Genomic DNA, 16,299 nt, shown 5'->3' on the forward strand with positions numbered 1-16,299 from the left:
AATATATTCTAGATTTCCCTTGCTAAGTTTAGCAAATAAAATAATACATATTCTCAAGCCACTCTTTAATCAAGTTTGCTAATAGTCTATTGAGTTCTTCTCTGGTACATGAACATTAACTTGAATGACCTGACCACCACACACAAGAGGAATGCAATCCTTCTTGGGAGATGAGGTCTGTTTTTGTCTCTTCTTTTGTCTTTGTTATGCTAACTGAACCTGGGATTTTTGCAGGGAGGACAAACACTCTACCCACTGAGCTGCGTTCTTAGCCTCTCATTTTGTTGTTTGTTTTGGGTCTGAGTGAGATCCCTAACTGAGGATCTTATTTTCAGCTCTATATATTAAAAAGGACAACAGTGAAGGATCATAGTAATTAAGATATTTAGAAAAGAAAAATAACAGTGACATGAACAGAGACTAAGGTACAATAATAGTAATTTCAGATTGGATAGGAAAAAATGTAAATGGATCATACAACAGTAGAGGGGTAGGTAAATACATCCTTTCAGTTGGGAGATCATGTCCTAAAAAATCATGGTTTGATTTATATTTAAAGAATGAAAGATGTTCAGACCATGCCCAATATTAAACCAAGAGAACAGAATAACATATTGTAGTTTTTTTCATTATTAATTTTGTTTGTTTGTTTTTCAAGACAGGGTTTCTTTGTGTAGTTGGCTGTAGAACAGGCTGGTTTCAAACACAGAGATCCTCCTGCCCTCTGCCTCCTCAGTGCTGGAATTAAAGTGTGTGCCACTACTGCCTGGCTATTTAAACATCTTTTACTTTATTTTTTTATGCATGGAAGTGTATATGGGGGCTGAAGGACCATTTGGAAGGTCTTCTACTCCCCTTGGGTTATGTCTTTCAATGGCATGGAATTTACCAATTAGGCTAGATTGGCTGGCCAGTGAGCCTCAGGATCCTTTCTCCCCCATCTCCCTCAAAGAAGGGATTACCAGCATTGCACCACTGAGTTAGGCATTTGTATATGGCTTCTAGGATTGAACACAAACCCTCCTGCTTGAAGCCAAGTGCTTACTGACTGTGCCATCCCTCAGCCCTCACTGTTATTTCATAATGCACAAGTTCACAGTGGATGCCCATAGACTTTGAAATTATGGGCAATCCTCTCTTGAACCTTAAGACATTCCCCCAGTATCTGCATTGTCTCTACTTGGAATTATAGGGGGGAAAAAACAAAAAGATTTAGAGAAACTTGTTTTTCTTCAAGTTAATCCTGCCAATCCTATCCGAGCTAAACACCCCAAAATACAAGTCTACAGAAAAACCCAACATAATGGAGTGAGGGTGGGGAGCAAAATTTCTTACTTTCCATTTGAGGTTTGAGATTAGTTTAAACTCAGAATTCTAGAAGCAAGAATCCCAGAATAAGGACTGGAGAGATGGCTTAGCTGTTAAGAACACTGGCTGCTCTTTCAGAGGACATGGGTTAAATTCTCTGCACCCACATGGCAGCTCACAACTGTCTGTAAGTACCAGTTCCAGAAAATCTGACATTCTCACATAGACATACATGCAGGCAAAACACCAATCAATGTTCATAAAACAAAAATAAATAATTAAAAAATAAAGTAAACAGAATCCCAGAATAATTTAATTGTGTGTGTGGAGGGGGACAATGTAAGAAATTTTCCTTCTGCCAAGCAGGTCTTACTGGAGATGAAGCCTGGGTCGTCCAGTTTGGTGGCAAGTGCCTTAAGCAGCTGAGCCACCTCACCAGCCTCTGAACAATCACTTTCTACAACTGCTCAATACAAGACACTGTGAAACATCAATGCTCAGGTTAAAATACAGCAAATGCAACATCAATTTGTCCTTTAACTGTTGTAAAGCAGGATTCTTTTCCTCATAGCCTTTAAATAAAATCTTAATAAGTGAAACAGAGAAATATGTATGAGAAGGCCTGCTTTGAGAGACCGGGTTAGTAGTCCAAAAGTTACCAACCTGTGATCTCAGCACTCAGGAGGCAGAGGCAGGAGGATCACTGTAAGTTTGAAGCCAGCATGGTCTATACAGTGAGTTTGAGGACTGTCAGGGCTACATAATGAGACCCTGTCTCAGGAAAACAAACAAAAGAGTCAGGAGTAGTGGCACACAGCTATAATGTCAGCAATCTGAATCAATCCTTAGCTATATAGCAAGTTTGAGGAGCACCTCAACTATGAGGTACTGTCTCAAAAAACAAAATGAAAAACTTCCAATAGGAACAGTCTTGCAGCCAGGTGTCATGCACTCGCCTTTAGTCTAGTGCTTGGGAGGCAGAGGTAGGCAGATCTCTGAGTTCAAGTCTAGGCTAGTCTACAGAGTGAGTTCCAGGACAGCTAGGGCTAAGATTAGATTGTTTCACCCATGATTCCACCAAACCTTGACAGACGAATTACTTCCAATCTTTTCCAAACTGTTCTAAACACAGAAGAAGGAAAAACACTGAAGCTAAAACACAAAGAAACAAAACCTTAAAAACTACTCTCACACCATTCCAGCAGCACATTAAAAGGCCACACACCATGACTAGGTGGGATTTATTCCTGGGATACAAGCATGGTATGTTAGTTAGTATTTATTACCTTGATACAACCTAAATTCACTTGGGGGGGGGGGGGGACTCAGCTGAAGTATTATTGCCTTGGTCAGACTGTCTTGTCAGAGACTGCCTTGAGTGGTGACTGATGAGGGAGGCCATCTCTATAAGGTGGACCTCTGCTGTAGAATCTTAGATGAGCAGGAGCCAGTGAGCAAACCGCCATAAGCAGCATTCTCCTTGGTTCCTACTTTAGTTCCAGCCCTGACACCTCTCAGTGGTAGACTGTGACCTGGAAGTATAAGCTGCAATCAATCTTTTCCTCCCCTAAACCGCTTTTGGTCGAAGTGTTTACCAAACCAAGACAAGACGCAAACCAGATGCAAACAATGTGATACATAATTAACCGAATAGAGGATTAAAAAAAACACATGGTCATCTTTAAAACCTTCAGGTTGAAAACCGCAGCAATCTGGGAACACAGAGAAATTACTTCACTGAGATTATTATAGGTGTGTTCCCAGAAAGTCCTTTTTCTTTTCTTCTTTTTTGTTGAGGGTCTCACCATGTAGAACAGGTTAGCCTCAAACTTGCAAAGACCCTTCTACCTCTGTGTCTTGATTGTTAGCATCAAATGCATGTGCCACTACGCCTAGAGATTAAATTTACGGCTTCACTCATGATAAGCAAACACTCTACCAGATAGCTGTATCCCCAGGTCTCCAGAGTATCTTCTTTTTAACAAATTTTTAAAGAGATTAATTTCATATTATGAGCGTTTTGCTTGCATTAAGTATGTATACCACATACATACATGTGTGTGCCTTCAAGGGCACCTGGATGCTGATGCACTTCTTCAGCCTCCTACCTACTCCATGGAATCTTAATGGTAGTTTTCCCAGAAAGAGAAAAGCCAGTCCTGCAATTCTCATGATGCAATGGTTTGAATGTGAATGTCCCCCTGGGCTCATGGGAGTCTATGGGGCCTACAGGGGCAGGGACTGACAGACATTAGGAATGCACTTCTAGTCCTCATCTGTTTCACACTCCTGCCATTCCTGCTGCAATAGGACCCTTACAGTTGAGAAACAGCTTCCTTCATGGAGGAAAGGAACTTGTTGACTACACAACTCATAAGGTTAACAGTCAAAATACATAACAAAAATGCTAACAACTCAATAATAAAATAATTGATAGCCTGGACTTAAAAGTAAGCAAAGAACCTAAATAGACAATCCAAAGGTGAAACAAAAATAGTTCACAACTACAAGAAAGAATGCTCAAACATCAATCATCAATCACTAGGGACATGAAAACCTAAACTACAATGAGAAATGAGATATGTCAAGATGGTTACTTCAAACAAAGACGCCTCGAAGGCCCCCATGGTGGAACAAGGATGCAGAACTAGGGCATTTGCTGCTGCTGGAGAGAACACAAATGGTATAGCCACCATGGAAATCAGAGCTCAATGGGCAAAAGGCTTGTTGCAGGGGCACGAGGCCCTGAGTTTGGATTCCCATCTCTCATGAAACAGCTGTGACCCTAGCGATGAAAAGGGTAGAAATAGACGGATTCCAGGGGCTTGCTGGGCCAGCTAGCTTAGCTGCAACAGTGAACAAGAGAAGTGAAATTTTTTGTCTTAAAACATGGTAGACGATGGCAGAAGACTACCTCATGTTGACCTCTGGCTTCTGCATGTGCATATACAGAAGTACCTGTACACACACACACACAGTTAGAAGGATCTTTGTGCTATGTATGTATCACCTTTACTTGTACCCGTTAGTTTATAAGGTTTTCTTTCCTCTTTTTACCATGATCTTATTTAGTTCTTATAAAAAATATAACAGAGGTAAGATCTTTTATTTGTCTTTCTGCTGATAGTTGTATTTAAAAAGGGGGAAAGTGTTATCTTAGGAATTTATTGCTGTGAAGAGACACCATGACCATGGCAACTCTTATAAAGGAAAGCATTTAATTGGGGCTGGCTAACAGTTTCAGGGGTTTAATCCAATATCATCATGGTGGGAAGCATGGCAGCATGCAGGCAGACATGATGTAGGAGACGAGCCGAGAGTTCTCCATCTTGATCTAGAGGAAGCAGCAGGAGACTGTGTGCCACGCTGAGTGTATCCTGAGCATGTAAGACCTCAAAGGCTGCCTCCACAGTGACAGTGACACACTTCCTCCAGCAAGACCACCCCTCCTGATAGTGCCACTCCGCATGGGCACACAAGTCCAAGGGGACCTCTCCTATTCAAGCCACCACAAGGGTAATCCTCAAACCTCAGCATAAAATTGGCAGTGCTCTTGCCATTATGCCACAAATCTCTCACACAGTTCAACATCACAGAAACAAAACTGTCATGTCACATGAATGTCAAATGTAAGCAAATGTGAGGGTATATGTGTGTGAGCAATAGTTAGGGGGAGAGGGGAAGGAAGGAAGTGAGGAGACAGGAGAACACGGTCTAGAGACAGGAACTGAGAATTCTGTGAGTTATTTTTACGTGTGTAAATACAAACACATTTTTCTCAGTGGTGGACTCATGAGTACTAGAAGAGGAAACTCACCTAGCCTGCCTCGTCTAATTTCTTCTGGTGAGACAGGTCGAAGCTTTCTTTCTGCTTTAATTTCTTCCAATATTCTTTCATGTAGGCTCCGTGGCCGAGGTGGGGTTGGTTTCAGTTTTCTGGCTGAAGCCTTGAAGCACAATGGTTAGTAGAGACTTGATTAACTGTCTTTACCTAATAAAGTCGTCATACAATATAGAATTATGAACTGACTGTAATTTGCCCAATAGACTATTCAAATCAAGATTCAATCAAGATTTCTCCTTTTAATTTTTAAATTATTTATATATATGATTAGACACATGTGTGTGTGTGTGTATATATATATATATATATATATATATATATATATATATATATATATAAAATTAATTTTGTGTGCTTGTACATGAGTGGAGGTCAGACAACAATTCAAGGGAATGAGTTCACACCGTCCACAGTGTGGGATCTTGAGCAAAGAATGCAGGCTACCAGGCTTGATGGCAGGCATCTTTACCTACTAAGCCATCTCTCAAGCCCCCATGTCAGGATCTCTAATGCAACAGATTATTGGGTCTCCCAGCAATACAATTATATGTGCTCAGGGAAACTGAAATAGTCAGTTCTGCTAAAGTTATAACCATGTCCCTATAAGTCACTGTTTTAGAACACTGTTTTGGGGGATTATTGCTACTATTTTGAGACTCAGTCTTATTCTGTAGTCCAGATTGGTCTCAAACTGTGGCAATCCCTGAGCCTCAGCCTGAGGATGTTAAGATTATAAGGGTGGCCCACACTATCTGTCTAAAAGCGACATTTCTAACTAGCACCTTGGCTTATTGTTGTCTTCAGTCTACTTATGAGGACACAGAAGTGAGAAGCAGGTTAACTTGTTTAGAGCCACAATGAGCTAGACTTCGAAGCCAGTGCAAATTATCGGGTTCATCTGATCCCTCTCTAATCCGTCAACACTTGCGCCTTTTTGCAGAAAGACCTAAAAGGACAACTGATTATGCAAATCTACAAACTGGGAGAAAATTCCTCTACCCTCGCTGTTTTTTTTTATGTACATAGGCTTGAGATAATTTGGTGGGAGCTGGCTTTTGAGTTGGGAGGAAAAGAAGTTAAGAAGCACAGAAGGCTGGAGATACGGCTCAGATGTTAAGAGCACTGTCTGCTCTTCCAGAGGTCTTGAGTTTAATTCCCAGCATCCACATGGTAGTTTATAACCATCTATAATGAGATCTGGTGCCCTCTTCTCGCCTGCAGGTGCACATGCCGACAGAACACTGTATACATAATAAATAAATAAATCTTTAAAAAAAGAAACACAAAGAGCATTTCAAAGAGTATTCTCATTCTGTGGTCATTAGGAAAAAACATGCCAACAGAAGATGCTAACATAAAAGTGAGAGCACATTTACTGTAAATGAGCAGTAGGATAGTGTGGTCTAAACAGAGTAGTAGCATTATGATGTAAGTTGGAAAGGTAACTCATGTCAAAAACGTGGTAATAGTTTTCAGCCATTATACAAAGTATTCAACCAGATTTTGTACTACGATTCAGGTTGTTCCAAGTGAAAACATACCAGATATTTGTATTTAAAAACTGAAGGTATATCTCTGTGCTTTAGAGTGTAACTTATAGGTGGGTGTTGCAGGATATTTGATCTCATTGTGAACCCTGAGATTGTGAACTGTAAAATCCTGTGTTTTGTTTGGTGTGGTTCAGCCCTAGCACACACCTTTAATCCAAGAGCTTTCTGTACATAGGATTTAATAAAGTTAACTCTGGGTGAAGAGGCAGAGCAAGAAACCAGCTGGCAGGGATTAAACAAAATTGAGATACACTGAGAGAAGACAGTGTAGAGAAGGAGCTTTTTCAGCTTGTTCCTTCTGGGATGTCAGCTGAGGAGGAAGGTCAGCTGGGTACTTTCTCTGCCTCTCTGAGCTAACAGGTTTTCACCCCAGCATCTGGCTCCTGAGTCTTTATTGGTAAAATTGAATGACTGGAATTTTCTTTCTTTATAACAACATGTGGGCTTCATGCTCTCAAGGGAAAGCTTAGTGGAGTGCTACAGACCCATCCCTGGGAAGAGTATGTTAAGTTACGTACTGGATTTAAAGGGGGTCTTGATCTGATGAAGTCAAGAATGATCTCATGAGCACTCTTTCTTAACCGAGGGGGAATGTCACCATTTACCTAAAAGGAGACAAAAACAAAACAAAACAAATCAGGTGACTAAAGGGGTCAATACTGTACATTTAATAACTGAGATTCTGACTCCCCGATGGCACAATTGTAGCCACTTTATCACGTTTTCCCATCTTTTTTAAAGGGTTGGTTTTTGGGATAAGGCCTTGTATACCCCAGACTGGCTTTGAACTTGATATGCAGTGGAAGGGAACCCTAACCTTCCAATCTTCTTGTTTCTACATCCAAAGTGCTGGGTCACAGGTATGCACTATCATACCTGGGTTTGTTTCCTGGTCTTATTTAAACACAACAGGCTGAACTGCCATCTCAGGCCTGATCCTTCCCCTATGACAACTGCACTGGGATCTCCCTAGCACCACCCCCTTCCTCCCTGTGCCCTATACCCAGGCTCCATAGCAGGCATCAGCAGCAATCCCTGGAGAGCCCAGCTGAACATGTGAGTGGCAGTGCCTGGCTTAAGAAGGAGAGCTGTAAGGGTGGTGGCGGTGCACACCTTTGGCCTCAGCACAGAGGTAAGTGGAGCTCTGTGAGTTCAAAGTCAGCCTGGCCTACAGATCGAGTTCCAGAACAACCAGGTGTGTGTGTAGGATCTAGCCACAGAATCAGAGCCCTGTGTGGCATGACCCTTACTGTGGACTTCCAACACTTGCCAAGACACAACAAGCAGTCCAAATGAAATAAAAAATGATTCCAGACAAACAAATTGTTAACTCGAATAAAATAAGATCAATCACAGAAACTTTGATCATATTTTGGAGGCACAACGTCTTACAACAAAAATCTTTTTTGTTTGTTTATTTGTTTTGAGACAGGGTTTCTCGGTGTAGCCTTGGCTATCCTGGACTCACTGGTCTCGAACTCTCAGAGATCTGCCTGCCTCTGCCTCCAGAGTTCTGGGATTATAGGTGTATGGCACCATGCCAGCCTCAAAAATCCTCTAGTATACAAAAAGTGATTTAATTATTTTAAAACGACCCTGAATTGTCTTGTTTCTTAAGGAAACATTTTTAGGCAGCTGAATTTGAAGTAAAACAGATAAAAGGAAGTTGTTTTGTTGCCATCCACTCAATGCTCACACCTTACAGTCTTCCCTTTTAGCAACTCTTTGGAAATGAAGTCTTCAGATTCACTGATGCTGCACTTCAGCAAGCACCTTAAAGCTGAAATGTACATTTCCCTGTTAATGCCAAACGCTGAAAGCATTGAAAAAAACTCTATTACTTGATGAGGCCCTGGCTCGTGTTCTAAATAAACAGCTTCTTTAGAACTATCTTAGAATTCAGAATTACTTCAAATATGTATATCTGACTTTCAAGCCACAAGATGGCTTACAAGTATAGTAGACAATCTGGCAATACTCGTTAGTCCTTAGAGCAATGGTTCTTGACCTGTGGGTCATGACCCCTTGGGAGTTGCATATAGATATTTACATTTGCTTCACAACAGCAGCAAAGTTACTGTTATGAAGTAGAAATGAAAATAATTTTATAGCTGAGGGTCACCACAACACGAGGAACTGTAGAAAAGGGTGGCAACCTTAGGAAGGTGAGAATCACTGCCTTAGAGACATGTAGATCCACTAAGCCAGTAACTGTGTGGCTAGAATTCATAGTAAAAAATATTAAAAATGAGCTGGAGAGATGGCTCAGAGGTTAAGAACACTGGCTGCTCTTCCAAAGGTCCTGAGTTCGATTCCCGACAACCACATGGTGGCTCACAATCATCTATAATATGATCTATAATGTGCCCTCTTCTGGTGTGCAGGTATACATGTAAGCAGAATATTGTATACATAAATAAATCTTTAAAAAAATTTAAAATAGTAAACCAACAATAGATTAGCTCAACTTGGTTTGCTCATGTTATAGATTAATAACTGTAGACCTATTAATAATTGTAAGGCTATTAATAATTGTAGAGCATGGGCTAAGTGGGGGTGGCTTAACAATTAAGAGTACTTGCTGCTCCTTCAGAGGACCAGCTCCCAGCACCCACACTTGGTGGCTCAGAACTGTCTATGTGGGGGTCCTGGCAGGGTCAATGTAGGCAGTAACCTAAGAGAGAAGAATAAAAACCCAGTGCAGACTTCCTTCGTCCATCTGGACCAGACGTTGGGGAGTCTAATGCCAGCAGTTCACTGTCAGCATTTAAGACACAGCACAATTTTGGAAAAGGTTTCTCGGCGTCAATCAGTCCAGTTAGTCTGATTCCAGACATACAATAAAGTTGACGGTGAGAGAGCATAGAAGCTCCTTTACAAAGTACACGTGACCATGGACTGTAGTTAAAAGGCCTAGAATCTAGTGTGGTCTCTAGCATAGAGGTCAGCAGGCCATAGAGTACTTGTGCATTCCCTAGGGAAGTACTTGTGCATATCCTAGGGAAGGGCCTAGGATAATCACTGGGGAATTTGGGTGAGGTCTTGCCTCTATAGCAAAAGGTGGGTGAGGTCTGCCTTCACAGATAGCACAAAAGTCACTAGGTCATTAACAAAATCCATTCCTAGCCTTCTGGGTAGAAAAACAAAGTATTTTTATCTCCTCCAATGAGAAGAGGCCCCTGTGTGTCTAACATTCCTGGTTTTCCTTAAGGCTTTTCTTCGAGTACAAGGACCTCTATGCCCACAACTTGTCTATGACTCTAGTTTCAAGGGATCTGAGTGTTCTGGCCTCCATGGGCACCCGCACTAATGTCCACTTACCTACACAGACACATATCTACACACAATTAAAATGGAATACAATAAATCTTTAAAAAATTGTAGACTGCCTTGGCTCCATAAAAGTATGTAGCCTGTGAGAGCAGTGGGACTATTTGAGAAGATGGGATGTAGCATGGGGGAAGGGTTGAGCAAAGGACAGCAATATGTAAGTAGGACAATGCCAGTGAAACTTCTGCAGGCTAAGGGAAAAAATAATGGAAAGTAGTAAAAGCTTTTCACATGTTCTCAACAATGTAATCAGCAGATACAGACACTGCAGGATCTGGAAGGTGGCAGAGATGTGCACGCAGTCAGGTAACAGGGAAGCACTGCCATGCAAAACAGAAGCAACACAGGCAACAAGCTTGGTGGCCTCTAAGAAACAAGCCTATGAGAGGGCAACTCCTCAAATGCAGACCGTAAATTCATCATTTAGAATAATGCAAATGCACTATGTACTTAAACTAAATCATTTTCAAATTTTAAATCAGCTGGGAATGCTGGCATGTTTTTGATTCTAGAACTCAAAAGGTATAGCTGGGAGGAACAGGGACTTAGGAGCATCCTTAGCTACCTACATTCAGAGTTCAAAGCCAGGCAGGGTTACATTAGACTCTGCCTCAAAATGACAAGAAAAAAAATTTTTTTTAAATAATAAAAGGGGCTGGAGAGTTAACCCAGTGTTTAAAAACACCTGTTGCTCTTGCAGAGGACCTGAGTTTGGTTCCTACCACTCACATGGTAGCTCACGACCATTTATAACTCCAGTTCCAGGGGAGTCAATGATGCCTTCTGACCTCTAAGGATACCAGGTATGCACAAGGCATACACACATGCAGGCAAAATACCGATATACAGAGACTCTTTTAAAAATGATATAAATTATATTTTATGGTATAGAGCCAAGTTTACCCATATTTGACAGAGGAGAAAGTTTATATGGTATTACAAGAGTACATAATTAAATTATATACAATAATACATAAAATCTCAAGAAGTAAACATATTACAAAATGGTAGAACTAAATTTTAATTTTAGTCATATTTTGTGATTTTTTTCAGTGAGTGAATTACTTTTAAAATCAATATAAAATTTAAAAGGGGCTGGAGAAATGACTCAGGGAGCACATGGGCTACAGAAGGCCCAGCACCTTCCCAGCACCTACGTAGCTGCTCACTACCACCTGTAACTCCAATTCCAGAGTACCTGGCACCTCCTTCCAGCCCCTTGGACACCAGGCATGCCCACAGTTCCCTTACATACATGCAGGCACAGCACTCAAATAAATATATAAATATTTAAAAAGAAAAAAAAATATGTAACATGCATAAGCTTTAGGGTGAAGGACGGAAAAGGATATCAGTGCAGACAGTGAGCAATGAAAGAAAAGAGCCATGTCAGCAATATTTACAACAGAAAAAAATAGATGTCTAGGAAAAAGCTATCAAACCAGACACTAGATATTGAAAATGTAACATCTGTAAGTATATATGTACCAAACTACAGTCCACGCTATATGAACAAACACTGCAAGCGAAATGAGCAATTCCACAGTAGCTGGAGACTTTAATACTTTATAACAGTGTGTTGAACGAGACAGAAGAGCAACAACAACAAAGAGGGATTTGAACAATTCCCTAAGTTAGCTGGGAGAACTCTCCACCCAATGATAGGCTATCCCTCTCTCCCCTCATTTTTGCCTCTCCCTCTCTCCTATTCTTTCCTGAGACAGTCTTGTGACATAATTTATGCAGCCTTGAACTCAAGATCCTTCTACCTGTAATCTGAGTACTAGCAATCACAAGTGCGTTACCATACCCAACAGCCTTAGAATATATATTTTTCTTAAGGGCACATGATTTCTCCAGGACAGACCATATATTGGGGGAAAAGGCTAAAATGTAAAGATGTGGTACTGTGCATTTGTGAGCCCAGCCAAGAGGAGCATGGTTGAGGCCCTGTGACAGTCTCAATGAGAGATGAGTTGGCAAGCATAGGACACAGGACTGGGGAGAAGTGGTTCCACAGGAGACATTTTCAAGGCAGAGCTTCCAGGATTTGTTCATGGGCTAGACATTCCTTTCGTCAGAACTTGGCTCAAGGACCTCACTGTCTAGCTATTAATAAAGATATATAGAGCAGGAAACACAAACAGCCTGCTATTACCTGATATTGACTCAATTATTTTAATGACCTCTGACACAGCCATAAGCTAGAAAATAGATAACCATTCACTAGTAGTAATGCTGAGCTAATGACACAGAAGAATAGTCACAACATGAAACAAGTATAATAGCTATAAACAGAAATCAGCCCATTTTGTCCAATAAAATGCAGAAACAAGACTGAGGCTTCAATTGTTGGCACTCAGGAGACAGAGGGAGAGGCGGGAGGACCACTCTTGAGACAGTCTGGTCTACATGGTGGGTTCTAGGGCAGCCAGTGCAACACAGCAGGATCCTGTCTTGAAACAAGAACAATAAAACCCACCAGAAAACAGAGGAAAGGAGGGAGGGAGGGAGGGAGGGAGGGAGGGAGGGAGGGAGGGAGGGAGGATGAATATAAATGCAAATGGCAAAGCAACATGATAACAAAATGTCTCTTGGTTATAAAATGGCACATTTATAACTTTCCTTCTTTAAGCTTAATGTATTTTCCAAGTTTTCTACAGTGATCAAGTATTTTATGAGAAGAAATAATACCTAAGTAGCCCATTTCCAACAAATAAGCCATAGGCAACCATTTGAGTGCTTACCATCACTTTTCTCAAGGTGTATCTTTTGCACCGAATATCGTCCATGAGCATCTCGTAAGGGGTGAGCTGGTATTCAATGGGCAAAGGGTTGTACTGCCGCTGTTGGACTTTCTTAAGTTTTACCCCATTTCGCAAATCCCTCATCACCTGTACCCAGAACCGTGCCTGAAAGAACCAAGAATGGATAGTTATCAATAAATAAATCCATTAGTTTTCTCTGAATGGTTACAGTCACAGAGAACCAAGGTAAGGCATAGATTATAAAACACCAAGTAAAGGAAACATGTTACATTTTAGGATTTCACAGGACGCAGAGAAAAGTCAGTAGGCTGCATTAAAAGATATGTCTCCAATATATACCACTTTGAGACTGCTTACTGAAAGGGTGTATTCCCTACACCTTGACTTTGGATTTGGCCGTGTGTGTGTGTGTGTGTGTGTGTGTGTGTGTGTGTGTGTGTGTGAAAGAGAGAGAGACAGAGACAGAGAGGTGGAGGGGGACAACAGCACAGATACAGCAAGTTGTCCTTGTGCTTCTTCAAGCCTACTCTGGCACTGTTCCTGGGGCACAGCAAAGAAGCCATGGCTGCCCTGCAGATGGTGAGTGAGCTAGGGAAGTTTACTCCTGTCCACTTGAGCCTGAGTCAGCATAACAGCGCTGCTGCAGCTGCTGGATACAAGCCCTTGCTTTAGCTTCCGACACCAGCACTTGCTTTTTTTCTGAGTTCATTGCATCGATAAAAAATAAATAGTAATGAAGAATTGATATATTTTATAAATATAAAACGCTCCAAATGATGACTTTACATTACCTAGTATACATCCTATAATCAGTTTTCTTATGTAGAAATCAGTTGCTACATCTATTTTCAAGAGTTCTGAGAATAAAATGAGACATCAAAGTACTTAGTATAACATATACTAAAATGTGCATTACTCCTTAATCTGTTCTCCTGTCTTATCTATCATTGTCTACTTCAGTGAAAAGTCAATCAATACGGTATTTAATTATAATGTCCCTTATCAAAATTAATGTGACTTCAGTAGCTACCTAAATGTATTTATTATAAAGTCATAGACGTTTCCCACATTCAGGAAATGTCACTCACTGACAGAGAAGGTGGTCAGTATGTATGAATTTCTAGGTCCTATCTGCAAAACCAAAACATTTTTTCTATATAGAACAAACGATTACATTTCTAAGAAAGGCCTGGAACCTATTCTCCACTCACAATGTATACTAACAGACTTCCACTCTCTTCTGAGCATGGGACTCATGCTGTCAGCCAGGGCCTCAAGTACCTTTACATACAGAGCCCCTTGCTGCCCTGCCTTTACAATGTTCAATTTCCCTGCCTGTTTTCACCTTTCATTCTCATCTTTCTAGATAATACATCTAAGTGGTGTTGTGAAGAAGAGGTGGTAATCTAAGCAACAGGAACCCCCCTTGAGGTTTGTGAAGTTCTGGTCAACGACTGCTGTAATTTGGACTATTATTTTTCAAAACTTAAGTGATTTCTTACTATTCTTATTAGGTGTGACATGTGTATATGTGGGTGCTCCTCACACCCTCCCTGGAGCATATGTAAGCCATGGGACAACTCTGTAAAGTCAGTTCTCTCCTTTCACATTTTTCTTTAATTAAAAAAATTTACATTTATTTATGCATTTTGTGTGTAAATGTGTGTATATGTGTGAGCATCTGGATAGCAGGCCATGCCTCTGGGAGTCAGATGACAACTCCCAGGAGTCAGCTCTCTCCTTCTGCTGTGTGGACTCTGTGGATCAAACTTGGCTTGAACATAAACTACACAGCAAGTTTCATGTCAACCAAGGGTACACACAACTTTGATTTTGAGTACATGAGTATTATTTAAGGTATTTATAATTACAAATGTTAAAACCAATATTTCTAGACACAATGGCAGCAGCTCTATCAAAATAAGTTTTTATAATGAAAATATTCACTTGTAAAACCAAGCATTCACATTTATATACTAATTCATACTGCAGACCTTAATAACCAGCATTTACAAAAATTATTTTTAAAAGCTAAACTGATCAGAAAACATATTCATTTCCTTACCCAGTCTGCATTTTGCAGGTCCTCCAGATCTGTGCTAGATTCATCACTCTTTTCCATTTCTTGAATCTTCTTAAGATTCTACCAATTAAAAAAAAAAGTTTGAAAACCAATATGAAAATTATATTAAGCTGTTTTCTCAAATTAAAACTCCAAATAGTTATTGTTAGATAAAATATAGACAGAAGTATCACTGAAGGAGATAGTTTATTAAATCTCATGGATATTATTTTCTTCTTTTCTTAATTTTTATGTTTTTTTATTATTATTTTTTTTAATGTACATTCCCTTCTTTTCATGGCTACTGAAGACAGCATGGCTTGTGAAACAGTCAATTGTGAAATGGACTGGGCAATTCTGCACCTTCTGCCTTCCAGTGTCTACTCTTCTGCAGACATCAGGGTCAACTGAAAGCAGTTCCTCAGACAGGCCTTTCTTCCTTCCCTTTTATTACAAATCTCTACGGCTCTGAGCATGTGTTAGGTTCACACTCACATGCAGCTCCCCTCTAGGCTTCCTGAGGCATAAGTCTATCCACAGAGCTGATATGAGCTTGGGAACTTTTGGATGCTTGGCATGCATGCATTTGTGATGGTTAATCTTGATTGTCAACATGATGGGATTTAGAATCACCATGGAAACAAATCTCTGGGAATGTCTTAGAGTGGTTTTAAAAATTAGGTTAACTGAGGTAAGACAGACTCATTTTAAGTGTGGATTACACCCCTCCCCCTGGGGGGGGGGGCGATGTTCCAGGAGAACAGAGCAGGGGGAAAGCAGCACACACCCTGGTCCTCTCCCCATCTCTGGGCTTCCTAATGTGGGTGCAATGTAAATGTACACAGCTCTGCCCCAGGCTCCTGCTGCCATGTTCCCTGTGATGATGCCTTGCACCCTTAAACACTGAGCAGAAACAAAACCTTCCTTCCTTGGGTTGTTTTTGTCTGCTTTTTTGCCCAACAACAAAAAACCTAACAATATTCATAAAATGCCTTTTAAATAGCATCAACCCCACATTTGCAACTTGTAGGAAAATACTGAGTGATAAAACATACAGCACAGAGAGATGGCTCAATAGATAAAGGCACCTGCCACTAAGCCCAATGACCCGAGTTGGATCTCTGGAATCACATGGTGGAAAGAGAAAACTCACTCTAGCAAGTTGTCCTGACCTCCACATACATGAATATAACATGTGGATTGAAAGTGTATATGTGCACACACATACACACACACATGAATAAATGTAATAAAAAATATAAAAAGCATATCTACAAATTAAGTATAAACCCACTGTATCCCATGCCTCTTTATAGCAATTCAACATTAATATATTTTACTTTTGGCTGAATTATTCATCTGTTTGTCCAGAGACTGGGTTTAAATGTACCATATGAAACCTAGCTTGTTTTCTATGACAATACAAACAAAACATTT

The 16,299-nt window shown here is 40.5% G+C and overlaps 1 protein-coding gene across 4 annotated transcripts in view; it reads right to left on the minus strand.

Moving 5' to 3' along the window:
- The window catches only part of Spire1 (spire type actin nucleation factor 1), a 111,524-nt gene that overhangs the window by 23,724 nt on the left and 71,501 nt on the right, over positions 1 to 16,299 (minus strand). For all 4 annotated transcript variants that reach the window (XM_055622643.1, XM_055622642.1, XM_055622640.1 and 1 more), the window contains exons 5-8: positions 14,866 to 14,943; positions 12,780 to 12,944; positions 7,221 to 7,307; positions 5,126 to 5,255 (exon numbers count right to left, since the gene is read on the minus strand). In XM_055622643.1, coding sequence (XP_055478618.1) covers positions 5,126 to 5,255; positions 7,221 to 7,307; positions 12,780 to 12,944; positions 14,866 to 14,943 — 460 coding nt within the window. The remainder of the gene's footprint in view (positions 1 to 5,125; positions 5,256 to 7,220; positions 7,308 to 12,779; positions 12,945 to 14,865; positions 14,944 to 16,299) is intronic.

Source organism: Psammomys obesus, unplaced genomic scaffold (assembly GCF_907164565.1).
Source record: "Psammomys obesus unplaced genomic scaffold, mPsaObe1.curated_primary_1811, whole genome shotgun sequence".
Lineage (NCBI taxonomy): Eukaryota > Metazoa > Chordata > Mammalia > Rodentia > Muridae > Psammomys > Psammomys obesus.